Source organism: Sus scrofa, chromosome 15, assembly GCF_000003025.6.
Source record: "Sus scrofa isolate TJ Tabasco breed Duroc chromosome 15, Sscrofa11.1, whole genome shotgun sequence".
NCBI lineage: Eukaryota > Metazoa > Chordata > Mammalia > Artiodactyla > Suidae > Sus > Sus scrofa.
This window is the reverse complement of record NC_010457.5, coordinates 79,013,152-79,027,109: the sequence shown is the minus strand read 5'-3', so window position 1 is coordinate 79,027,109 and position 13,958 is coordinate 79,013,152. Positions and strand designations below refer to the sequence as shown.

General features: G+C 42.1%; 1 protein-coding gene across 1 annotated transcript in view; it reads right to left on the bottom strand.

Moving 5' to 3' along the window:
• Positions 1–13,958, bottom strand: part of RAPGEF4 (Rap guanine nucleotide exchange factor 4) — a 321,221-nt gene that overhangs the window by 67,381 nt on the left and 239,882 nt on the right. Inside the window, 6 exon segments of the mRNA XM_021075197.1 lie at positions 2,597–2,712; positions 4,743–4,810; positions 4,813–4,888; positions 5,321–5,397; positions 7,106–7,166; positions 8,688–8,772. Of these exon segments, the coding sequence (XP_020930856.1) occupies positions 2,597–2,712; positions 4,743–4,810; positions 4,813–4,888; positions 5,321–5,397; positions 7,106–7,166; positions 8,688–8,772 (483 nt within the window).

The following is a 13,958-nucleotide window of genomic DNA, read 5'->3' as shown; positions in this document are numbered from 1 at the left end:
AATGTTAAGTCATTGCCATCTTCTCCAAGTTGCCCAGAACATGAGGCCAAAATTCACTTACAGGCCCCACCCACGCCCTGCCTTTTCAACACTGGTCTGGCTCAGGAAAGCTCGACACGGAAAATGACCCCTTGAAAGTGAGGCTTTTTATTCTTCAGGGAATGGACGGGGCATGGGGCACTATTTCGTACTCCTGATATTTCCTAAATGGTGTGCCGTGAACCTGCACGAGGCTTTGAGTTATATAAGAAATTCAGATGGGTCTACAAATAAGAAGAGAGAGCTGAAATCAGAAACAGGCCTAAAATAAATTTAATACATGTGGTCTCCTTTTCTCTTTCGTTTGGGGTTTCACACACACAAAAATCTCTATTTGGAGAGCGCTCTGAATGGAAGCTGTTGTAACAAGCAAACACGTTTGATCATCCTCCCACCCTCTGAAGAGGTGAAGGAAGCGGGCCTCCTGGGGGTCTCTTGGTCAAATGTTTCAAGGTTATGGAGGATTTTCAAGGCTCGCTTTTTCAAGGAGCAGCATTCTCCTCAGACATCTGAGGCATTATTAAAGAATGTAGATGACCACGATGAAATGGTCTAGTTATATTTAAGAGCTCTAAAGAAAATCACTGGGGGTAGTCCCAACGTTCACATAAAAATGTTTTCATTCTCATCCGCTTTTGGGGCTGGAAGGATAAGTATTGAAAAATATTTGAGCAAGGACATTTTACAGACGCATGGTAGGGAGTTCCCACTATGGCACAGTGGGTTCAGAATTCAACTGCAGTGGCTTTGGTCTAAGCCCTGGCCCAGGAACTTCCACATGCCATGAGTGCAGCCATTAAAAAAAAAAAAATGCATAGTAGTGAAAAATAATAAAGAATTCTGGGGAGTTCCCCTTGGTGGTTCAGTGGTTAATGAATCCGACTAGGAACCATGAGGTTGCGGGTTCATTCCCTGCCCTTGCTCAGTGGGTTAACCATCCGGCGTTGCCATGAGCTGTGGTGTAGGTTGCAGACGTGGCTGGGATCCCACATTGCTGTGGCTCTGGCGTAGGCCGGCGGCTACAGCTCTGATTCAACCCCTAGCCTGGGAACCTCCATATGCCCCAGGAGCGGCCCAAGAAATGGCAAACAAACAAACAAACAAAAAGAATTCTGGGTGATAATTTTATAGGTTTGTAAGTGAAAGGATAGTCCTTTTTTTTTTTTTTTTTTTAGGCTGCATCTGTGGTGTGCAAAGCAAGTTCCCAGGCAGGGATTGAACCCATGCCACAGTAGTGACCTGAGCTACTGCACTGACAATGCTGGATCCTTAGGCCACTGCACCACAAGGGGAAGTCCAAAGGATAGTTTTTGATATAGTCTATTTTATGTCAGGCCTTTTGAGGTATATTGCTCTGCAACATTTACTGGATAGTGTTAAGGACAGAGTGTTTATACACTGTATTTTGCCATAGTAAGTTGTGAGGCTGAAGAGCTTAGACTTGGAAGTTCGTCAAGCTGGACGTGAATGCAAGCTCTTGCAATTCTGAGCAAGTAACCCTCTTCTCTGAGCCTACATTTTCCCATTATCTGTTAAAAGGGATCAAAATAAGGATGAGATAAAATATGAAAATATATTGTGGCTAGTCAATAATGTTCTGTTTCTTCCTCCCTTCTTTGCAGATCTGTGGACTCATCCAGATGAACCTTCTGAGCTTTAGGCTATCAGTCTACACCATAAAAACTCATCATTTATGGTGAGTGCCTTGATGAATGGCAAAGAAAGAAAACCACTTGGGATGTATTCTTTCTCAACATAGTGTTTGGCCACATCTCTTTAGCTACAGAAATGGTGTTTTTAATTACTCTAAGACTAAAAATTAATTTTTAGTTTAAAAATGAGATTCTGTAATTTGCTAGCAATCCTTGGAGCTACGTTTCCTAATTCCCCTGTCTTACAATTCTCAAGTTGGTGTCTTTGATTAAAAGAAGTCTCATGTAAGAAGTCACAGTAAAAGACGGAACTGAACAGAGATATACTGAGCGAGAGTCAAGTTAAACAGGTGACCCGAGAAATGTAAAGCAAATACCCTTCTGACATCAGCAGGAATAAGTTGGATGAAGCCAAACAGATGCTTCTAGGCCATGATCGACAGACTGTTTTGTATATTTGAAGGCCAGGCTTCCATCACCGATGCTCATTCTGATACAAGCTGAGAACACTTCTTGAGAAAGCCTAAATGTGAAATACCAACAGCAAAGGTTCTCCACACCCAGGGGTCTGCGTATCCCTTGAGCTGCCTGGCATTCCTCTTCCCATTGTTCTCTCCAACGCTTCTGCCCCAAACCTATCACGTTGCACACGGTACAGAGAGTGTGGTCTCAGAGTGGGGAATATTTTCCCCCGAATTACTCTAGGCTTCACCAAGCTCAATGCAGTGCCAGGAATGGATACATTATCCTCCACGAGATGTGTGATTAGTCAATACAGAGAAAAAAAAAGGACACACACACTGCCGCCTTCCACAAAAATGGAGAGTGTGCTATTGTAGAAATGATGAGACCATGTGAAAAGGTTAATCATAGTCTGGCAATTACAGTGCTGGATGCAAACCTACTTTTGCTGAGGCTGTGAGTTTCCTTGATTAGAAGCCCTGTTCCCTGCTGGGACCTTCTCCAGCACCAAGACGTCTTGGTCGTGTTCTTTAAGTCTGACTGTATTCGCCTCCACGTCCTGCAAATACAAATTACACCACATACAGATGCTGCCGTTTTCTTTGACAATGAAAAAAATTTCAAATGCTTCAGAAACTCATTTGGCACTTGTGATGCTAATTGTTGTGTCTACAAATTAAGTCATTTTCAAAGTCAAGGGCTGGAATGGTCAGAGATGAGGTTTGAGGCATGTGGTTTTAAAACTCGTTTACCCCAGATCAGAAAATCAGCTGAGGAGAGAGGAGTAGGGTTGTGCTCAGAGAAACCTTTGGGAGAGGGTGATACAGCAGAGAGAGGAGCCAATGTACTTTTTCTTTATAAAAATATGTGGCAAACAGCACTCAGGTTCAACAGAGATCTTTCATTCTCTTCTGAGGCTATTTCGTTTTCTTAGGAGTGGCATGTTTTCCCTCTAATCAAAAGACTTTAAAAAAAAAATCAGTTTGGAGTTCTCACTGTGGCTCAGTGGGTTAAGTATCTGACTGCAGTGGTTCTGGTTGTTGTGGGGGCGCAGGTTCAATCCCCAGCTTGGTATAGAGGGTTAAAGGATCTGGCATTGCCACAGCTGTGCCATAGGTTGCAGTTGCAGCTCAGATTCAATCCCTGGCCTGGAACTTCCATATGATGTGGGTGCAGCCACCAAAAAAAAAAAAAAAAAAAAAAAAAAAAAATCTATTTGAAATCTGCTAAACACATTTTCAGTTATTTTGAATAACTTTGTAAAGTACAGCAATGCTAATGACCCTAATCTGATACTTTCAAAAATTTTTTGGCTGAGTGTAAACTCCATGTACATAAACATCAAAAAGACTAAGTTTGAATTTCAATGTCATTTAAAATAATGTATTAAAATTTAATGTACTTTCTCCCATTATTTGGTTCCTATTTTAAGAGACTGGATAAAAAGCAAGTCAAATTCCATGTGGCTTTTTCCCCCCCTATATTATTCAATGCTTTAATTTAACTTTTTTTTGCGCAAAGAGAATTCATTCCTAAGACAAACTTTGTTGTGAGAAATTTTGCCACCAAAGACAAGTACTTAAGGCTGTGTAGGACAAGTGTCTATGCATAAGGAACGGGAACGAGGTTGTAATTCATCATTAAATAATGCCAAAGGCACCAGAAAGCACAGAAGCTACATTTAGGATTTTAGGGTAGAAAAAGATGCTCAGGCTGGAGAGGCAGAGAAGAACGTGTGCTCTGTGCACTGGCAGAAAACAGAGCAAAGTCTCCTGGAGAGAACAGTCTCTCTGGGTGAGGTGGGAGAGACCACAGGCCACCTCAAAGGCCAGGGGTGGTGGCACCGTGTCATCCTGCCCAGTAGTCCACATCAGGCCTCCACCAGCTAGAGCTGGGTTGTCCCTCCAAGGGATCAGGAGCTGGATGGTGGGGAGACACAGTGGCCATTTCTTCTAAACGTTTATCAGCCACTCTCACAAATACCTTAACAACTTACATCAGGCACACCTGCAGAGCCAGCTTTAAGTGCCATTTCACGGCTCCCCCTACTTTCATCATTCTTCACCTACTTGCCAAAGTCTGAATTTCCTTTCGTGTGAATCAATTTGACACAAAGCATTTGAAATGAAAACGTTGGTTGGAGTAACCATGGCGGACATTAAATCCCACCAAAATGTAATCACTCAATACATCCAGAAATGTGTGATAACAGGAGAAAGGTTCCGATTTCAGAAGACATACGACGATTTAGGATAGAGAAAGACACGAGAGAGAGGCAGGGAAGGACACGAAAGGGGAAGCCTAGGATGGCCAGAGAGAAATGTTCAGACTTTGACATTGTGTCAAGGCATCGCTGTTTGTCTTCAATTCTCCTGGGCCAGTTCAGGTGGGTGCAGGGCTATTTGGTCCAGCACAGCATGCCCCACTGGCCGGACACCTTTCAGGACCCAGAACCCACACTAGCACACTGAACATGCTAGGCTTGTAGGCAAAGCCTTTGGCACTAGAGCATTCATTGCTCACAATACTGATCTGTGACCTCTACACTCAATCCTTCACGCATCTGGCGACAGGGAAAACAGGACTCACCCTCAGGATCCGGTTGAAATCCTCCTTGTCTACTCTTAGGAAATGGCAGTTATCTTCTCGCAAGACATGGAGGCAGCTCTTGGGGCATCGTTCACCAGGGCTAACTTGCCAAAGTCATCGCCCTCGTGCAGGGTACAGACCACACCCTGGAGAAAGCGAGGTATCTCCATGAAGGCGATCCCTGAAACACAGCAAATGCCCACCCACCTCACGCGCCAGGCCCCTGCCCCTGAAACACTGTATACATCAACGGGGCTGTACCCAGGGGTGCCAAAGTGGTGGGAGTGTGTGTGTGTGTCACATAATCAAATTATAATGTTTCTTTTTGTTCCATTGAGTACTATGGGCGAGGGCCTGATGTAAATGTATCCATGATGCTCTATCAGGAGAGGAGGCCCAGAAAGTTCAATACTCCTCTGAGTATAATCACTTAGTTTATGATTAGAGATGCTACAATGTCTTTTTGACAATGAATACCAATGGTGTAGTAAGCTTAATTGTAGCATTGCATTGTTAACACTTAGAGCCACTAGTAGAACGAGCATAATAAAGTTTCAAGAAGAAAAAGATATATCTACCTTGCCATAAATGACTACATTCACTGATCCTTTTAGAATAATGTACCAGGAGGTTCCTTCTTCCCCCTGGTTAAACACTAGATAACAAAAAAAAACGAAAAGACTTGTGATAAGAATAGAGACACATCAATATAAATCACAGCTTATCAAATCAGCATTTTTAAGTCCCCAGAATTATGCATTTACAGAAGGGAAAAAAATTACTGGGAAATACTAACTTCTTCAGGCAGAGTATTATCTTCCTTTCTATAGAACATGAAAGGAACAGAAACACCACCCTCCGTGCTATGCCCTAAACGGTATGTATTTGCTAGATAAAAATTCACCAGCAATCCATTTGTTAAAGCAACACCCGTCTCCCACAATTCATCAGAACTTATTATGCTAGAGACAACAACTTTTAAAAGTAATCTGGACACGTGAGGTTTGAAAACATGCAAATCAGCACTACGTGGTGTTGATGGATATGGATCTACAGATTTTTAAAAAATGAATTGTAATGATAATCTTAGAGGGTAGGAGTTAACTTGGGGAGGGAAAGAAAAGAATGAGATAAAGGAGGGAACAAGGAACCTTCAACTGTAGAATTTCATTCTTTAGAAAATGTGAAAAATATGGCATAAAGTTAGTATTTGATAAAAAGTGTTTTTAAAAAGTGTTTGTTAATAACCTCTAGTTTTTTGCTTGAAATATTTAAATATTTCATGATAAAATGAAAACCATCAGTACGTTTGAATGAAAAGAATAAAAGAGAAGTTGCAGATCGTCAGTGACCATAAAATTTTTTAAAATATTCAAGTGAACTTTTAAAATTTAAAGGACTTTCTTACTAAAATAAATATCAGTGTTAGAAATACCACTTCCAATGACTAAACGTAAAATATCGGAAACATAATTTTTAATTCTTTTCACTTTTACAATTCATGTTCCCTGCTTATTTGACTAACACAACTCAGTCTGAAAACAGAGCAAGATTTCCAAAGAATGTCTCTTGAAAAGTTATCAGGTGTCCATGAAACACGTTTTCTATGTTTCACTAGGTTTAGGAAGTGTCCGTTGAAATGGTGTGAAACTTTTCTTTATTGTAAAACTTCTGAGAAACATCGAATGCTGGTGTGTCTCATGATTTTCCAAGAGAAGAGGCATTTTCTGACCCAAATAGACCACTGACCATGCTTTTCAAGAAAAATTTGATAGGACGAGTGGGAAATGCCAGCTGACAGAATTTTGCTCACATTTGTTAATATCAAATTTCAATGTCTTGCTTTCAAATATTATCAGAGAACTAAACTACAATCTGGATACTGGAGAAATACTACATATTAGCACTGTATAAATATTGGGGCAAATTCTCTCAGGTTGGAGCTGACAGTGGAAGTGAGAGAAGAAAACGCCAGTGGGATCGTGTGTCATTCTAACCAGCACCTCAAAAGAGAGATGAGTTTCTTCTCAAGCTGCAAACTGAAGTGTGAAAAAGTTGTGCCTGGGTCCCCCCCAGACAAGCAGTGGCTTCATCCTACCCTCTTTAAACACCAGCAGAGGAGCGGGAAGTGGAGGCGCAGGCTTGCGACCCCTCCCATGCCACCCCGACACCACCCCCACCGCACCCCCTGCAAACCACTGGAGAGCAAATGGACACAGTCCCAGAAAAACAGATGTGCCATGTGGCATCCTGCCCAGTAGTCAGACCCAGGCCCCAGAAAGGGGAGCATGTGCAGTCTGGCCCCCATGGACCATCCTCAGGACAGGTCAGCCAGGCACAAGGCTCAAAACAGCTTTACTTACACACAGTGCCTCCTTTGGCATGAGACTCAAAAATGAGAACACCTGCTAACTCCCGTTTCACCTGGAAGAAAAAGAAGAAATGTATAGGGCAAGATTTCCTTTCTAGGGTGCTTGCTTCTACACAGCTGCCTCCCACTCTGCTCTGCTGCTCCTCCCCCCTTCTAGAACCACTTTCCACTAGATGTGCCTCTAGAAGAAAAAATCTGAATCTTTTTTAGATTTTTAAAAATTGAAGTATGGTTGATTTACAATGTTTCAGGTTACAGCAAAGTGATTCAGCTATGTGTATGTATTCTTTTCCTACATATATACACACACGCACATATAGGTATATACAAAATATATATATTTTTCTACCTAAGATTTTCACCCTACAGATTTAGATACACAGATACAGATAGAGTTAAGTATAAATTTAAACTGGGTTTAAACTGCAAGGGTCCACTTCCACACAGATCTTTTTCGACAGCTGACACTACAAGACGACAAGATCCTTGAGTGGTTGAATCTGCTGATGCAGAACAGCAGATAGGAAGGGCGGCCAACAATGAGCTACTTAGATTGTATGCATATTTTCAACTTTGAGGGGGGTCGGCACCCATAACCCCTGCCACCTTGTTGTTCAAGGGTCAACTGTATGTGTATGTATATGACATATATATATGTATTCTTTTCCATTATACTTTATTACAAGATACTGAATATAGTCCCTGTGCCATAGTAAATCTTTATCTATTTTATATATGGTACTGTGCATTGGTTAATCCTAAACTCCCAATTTATCCCTTCCCTCCCTTCCCCTTTGATAACCATAAGTTTGTTTTCTATGTCTATGAGTGTTTCTATTTTGTAAATAAGTTCATTTGTACTATTTTTTAGATTCCACATATAAGTGATTTCTCATATGACATTTGTCTTTGACTTCACTAAGCATGATAATCTCTAGGTCCATTCATGTTGCTGTAAATGGCATTATTCATTCTTTTTTATGCTAGTTTCTATTCAAATATAAATATACATTTATATTTTTATGCCTTATTTATATAATCTATTATACAATGGATTTATAGTCCATTGTATATATGTACCACATCTTCTTTATCCATTCCTCTATTGATGGACATTTAGATTGCTTCCATGTCTTGTGCCACTAGATTCTTAAAGCTTTCACAACAGCTATTTTATAAGCTAATTCATACAAGACAACTTCCCCATAGACCTGCCAACACCCATCTTTTCACCACATGTACAACAAAAACTAAGCCAATCTTCCTGCCTATCTTTTGTCTTGGTGAGAGGGTGAGAGCACCTACATTATCACGTAACTGTTGCTCTGGAGGCTCTTCCTTGCATTATACAATCATGCATCACTGCAAATATGTTGCGAACTCAATGTCTTGAGGTTGAATAATTAAGCTTAAAAGTGTGAGATGGATAGTCTTGGATAGTTATTTTTTTAATTACAAATTATGGTCCCAAATTATAGCTCCATCTCCCCTACACTATAATTCTCTCCACCAGTCATAACAGTGCCTTTAACACCAAAGTCCCCTTGACCATGCTCAGCTAAGAGACAACTTACGGTGGTTGAAAGATGGGATAAGGCTTTAATGTGAAGGAGTTCTTCATAGATAATTTCTAGGTCATCCACAGTCCTCTGGCCAGGTCTACAAAGAAAAAAGTAACAAGGGATAATGAGGAAAAAGTCATCACTAAAGCTTGAACTATGGAGACGGATTCAAAGATCAGTAATATGTTCAGAGAATTCTTAGGAAAAATCCTTCTAAAAAGACACTGGCAGAGGGAGGGATTATGCCATGGTAAATCTTAAAGGATTTCTGACACGAACATGCTCCACGATAGAAGGAACACAGAAGAAATCAAAGGGCACATCATCCTCTTCCCTTCCAATCTCAGTGGGAAGGCAACTCTGTTGACACTGTAGCTGGCCAACTTATCTCCTACTCTGCAGATGGCTGTTCTAGAAAATTGCTTTTCATTGCCACCTCAACAACAACCAAACCTATCTTTTAACCTCATTAGAAATGACTGGTTCAGTCAACCTGATGATTGATCCAAATGTCTTGGGACCTTGTGTGATATCTCAGCCTAAGAGAACAGTAACCGTGCCATCATTATGGTGGTGCAATATGCTACTACCACAGGACTCCAATAAAGGTGGTATAGAGACAACAGTTTCTCACCTGCTTCTGAAGAGGTGAGGGACATGAGATAAGCAGAAGGCAAACAGCAGTGTCTGGGATTAGTTAGATAGGGAAAGAAGGGAGGAATACACTCACATTTCCCAAACTCTGTTCCATGGACAACCACTGTTCCATGGGATGTTAATCAGTATACTATGCATGGTTTTCCCCTCAAATTTACTAGTATCTAAGAGTCTACCTTTAAGGATGGGGTTTGGGGTATTACGGACATTCTGGCATGGGAGGACGGAGTGGGTTCCTAGTCATCTTTCACGTCTATAATTATTCTAGAATAACTAACAGTGTTCAGCTGTACATCAACGGCAAAAGGTATGCTTGGTCAGTAATTTGGATTTTCTATTGCTCTCTGCAATATAACGAACCCTGACGAGTATGTTTTTGAAACTTAAACAAAAGTATTATGAATTCTGAGAGTCCTAGGAAGTCAATCTCCACACTGATGAACAGGTGGCATTTACTCTCAGCTAACTGCTCTAACCATCAATGTCACCTATTACATAATCATCATATGTTTCATGCATTTTAAATTTCAATAATTTATGGTTTAATTCAATGTTACTATATATTAAACATTTAAACCTCAATGCACTACCCATGGTGTTCCATCATTGCATTATATTTTCTTTTATTATTATTTATTTTTATTTTTTGTCTTTTGAGGACCACACCTGTGGCACATGGAGGTTCCCAGGCTAGGGGTTGAATCAGAGCTGTAGCTGCTGGCCTATGCACAGCCACGCAGGATCCGAGTTGCGTCTGTGACCTACACCACAGCTCATAGTGACACTGGATCCTTAACCCACTGAGTGAGGCCAGGGATTGAACCTGCGTCCTCAAGGATACTAGTCAGATTCGTTTCTACTGAGCCATGATGGGAACTCCATCGCATTATATTTTAAAGAGTGTTCCTTGAGCAAATAAATTCAGGGAGTGTTGATGTACTGAGCAGAGCACTGGATCTAAAGTCTGAAGATCAAGTTTTAACCTTGGTGCAACCACGCACCAACTGTGGGATCTCAGAGCCTCAGTCTCATCTGTAAACTGGGGACAATTATCTTCCTGAGAATTATGTGAGAGCTAAAGGAAGCACTGAATGTGAAGATATCTGCATATTTATTTAAATGGCAAAATAAAATTCAGCAGAATGCTATTTAAAACTCAAACTCCTAAATAAGAAAAACAAACTCACAAATAATGTATGACATTTGTTTCAGCAAATTATATCTGAAACTTGGTCCAATTATTAGGTAAGTCCTTTGAGCTATCAAAACTGAATTGTAGATATTCTAAAATAGTTGGGCTAGATAATTTTGCATCTGTATTCTGAGGGAGATGACAAATCAAATGGAGGCTAATCGGAGGAAGAAAATTCTTTGCAAACCTCGTGTATTACCTTCTCAAGGACAGCTTTCATACGAACAAAAGAACAGATCTTTTTCTTCCAGAAACAACAGAGGGTATACTTCCTAATCCTGTCTGTACAGAGACAGGTGCTAAATCCATGACCCAGAGAGATGCCAGCCAGGTTCACCTCCTGCCAAGGATCACCACTTGAGGACATGCTGTGCCCCAATCTCACGGAACACACAATGTGTGGGACCTATAGACACCGAAAAAAAAGCCATGGCCACAGGGACTCTGAAGGAGCCAGGCCTTCTTAGCAAGGGGCCTAATCTACTACTTGACTTAGACATGGGGATTTTGAAACTGGGACCCTTGGAGATTTAAAAGTCAATTGAGTCACCTCAATCCATCTACTACGGGAGAGGCGGCTAATGAGAGAGTCTCAAGGTGGGCGTAATAGGATTATGGTTCTTCAGCACAAGGAGCAGCCCTGCTGTTCCTGCTACTTGACATCCGCCGCAAATAGCCTGGACCCTCCTAGAAGCTTGGCTAAAGGAGAAAACAGTCACCAAGTTTCATTCTCACTTCCATGGGGTGGGCTGTTTCTGAGGGAGAGAGAAACTCAGCTGGGAAAGGAAAGCATCAAACGTTAGCTCTAAAATCTTGACAGATTCAGAGCTGACATTGGAGAGCAGATCTCTATTATGAGTTTAGCAAGAGCATTCATAATAGCAACAGAAAATCTACAGGGATCAACGCTTACAGATTAAAAAAAAAAAAGTGCTGCCATTAGGATCTACAAATCCCATTGCATTAAAAATCACTGAATTTCATCCAAGAGGCAAAATAGAGGATGAACTTGCCAGACCCTCAAGGCAGCATATGGGAAGTTTGACATAGTGGGTGTCAAGGCTGCCTTTGGGCTATGTCAGTCTTAAGACCTGCACCAAAGTGTGGGAGAAGGCAGGGAAATACCACAACCGTCAAGCTGGTTTTGAAACCCACTCAATTCCTGCTGCCCTGTGCTCCTGAGCACGGGCCGGCCCGAAAGAAGCGCTCCTCCCCACTGCTGCCCCCTCTTGGCTCTTGTCCTGTCTCCTAGACATTTCTTCTCAATGTCCTTTTGGGGTCTGCGTTTGGTGGTGGTGGTGGTTACTCTTGAATTGCACTGTGCCCCCAGGCTCTGCCTTCAGCTCTGGTCTCACTTCATTCTCCCTTCCCTCCCTGGGAAAAGTCCCCAACTCTCATCTATATGATGCCAAGACCTAAATCTTTATCTCCAAGCAGATTTCCTTCTTGAGGGCCAACAGCTTCTTGGCCATCAATTCCCAGACAACCCACAGGTACCACGAGTCCCTCGGACCAGAACTGCCCCCTCATCATCACACCAGGCTCTTTCAAAGCAGATCCCAGTTCACTTTTCTTGGAGGCTCTCTCTTTTCTTCACACCCTCCCTCATGGCTACCTGTGTTCTCCGTTGCGGGCACAGAACATCGTGCCAGCCCTCAAATCCTATGCTCTCTCATGCCTCTAAGGCCCTTCACATGCTCCTCTTGTGGCCTGGGATATTTTTTTCTGCTTCAAGCCCAGCTCAGATGTCCTCTCTCTTAAGAAAAATTGGTTTGCCAACCTGTATTCTTCCGAGGCGCGGGGTACAACTGCTGTGGCAATTACCGTGCACTGTGAAGAATATTATTTGCTTAAAAATCCTGAACTCTACCCTGTTCTTCTCAAGAGGAGCAGCAAAGGGCTAATTTAGTTAGAAACAGAAACATGATACGAGATCCAAACATGAGCTGTCTTTCTTTCCCTTTTTTTTTTTGGTCTTTTTAGGGCCGCACCCACAGCCCATGGAGGTTCTCAGGCCAGGGGTCAAATTGGAGCTGTAGCCACTAGGCTACGCCACAGGCACAGCAATGCAGGATCTGAGCCATGTCTACGACCTACACCACAGCTCATGGCAATGCCAGATCCTTAAGCCACTGAGCAAGATCAGGGATCAAACCTGCATCCTCAAGGATACTAGTTGGGTCTGTTAATCACTGAGCCACGAAGGGAACTCCCTTTTATCTATTTATTAATTAATTTATTTTTAAACATGAACTTTCTAGCTGTGCAACTGGTCTAAAGCTTGTTGCTACATCTGTAAAAACAGGAAAAATAAATAGGTTTGTTGTAAGGATGTAGCACCTGTCTCTGTACAGACAGGACTAGGAAGTATACCCTCTGCTGTTTCTGGAAGAAAAAGATCCATTCTTTTGTTCATATGAAAGCTGTCCTTGAGAAGGTGACATCCAATGTCTCCAAAGACTCTTCTTTTTCCAATTAGCCTCCCTTTGATCCATCATTTCCCTCATATCATAACACAAATTAATATACACAAAGCACTGATGCATGGGATATATGGCACAAAGGCAGGATGGCCTTAGAAGGAGGCATTATTAAGTTCAATACGTCTCAACAGATGAATGAATGCATGGATTCTCACAATTTATGCTGAATTCAGGGTCTGTCCAGGGGAGACAGCAGCAGTACCAAGGGCTACTTTTATTCTCTGGTCTGAGGGAAACAGGGGCTTACGCTCTGAAATCCTTCCTGCCAAAGGTCCAGTAAGACAGGTGCCCATGACACCAGTCACGTTAGGTACACATCTGTTTCACAGTAAGGGGTTAATTATTATTATTATTATTATTATTATTTTGTCTTTTTGCCTTTTCTAGGGCCGCTCCTGCGGCATATGGAGGTTCCCAGGCTAGGGGTCTAATTGGAGCTGTAGCCACCAGCCTACGCCAGAGCCACAGCAACGCAGGATCCTAGCCATGTCTGTGACCTACACCACAGCTCAGGGCAACGCTGGATCCTTAACCCACTGAGCAAGGGCAGGGATCAAACCCGCAACCTCATGGTTCCTAGTTGGATTCGTTAACCACTGAGCCACCATGGGAACGCCGGTAAGGGGTTAATTGTTAACGGAGGGAGGAGACAGAATGAAAACATTGGCCCTCATTCCTTATTCTAAATCCCATTCAGTGACAACTAGACATCCTTTTCTCCACGTTTATAAATTTACTCCTTTGGTTTAAGAAATTAGCATCTTGGACCAGCTGAAGTTATTTAGTCCAAGTCAAGATCAGAGGGGCCTGGATGGAGATGACCATCAAAGACCAAGCTGCACCTGCTGGGCTGGACCCTTTTTTAGGCCAGAATTTTGCCTCTCATGCAAAATTAAAAAAACCCAGAACAGCACTGAAAATAAGTAACACCACCATGACAAATCATCAAAC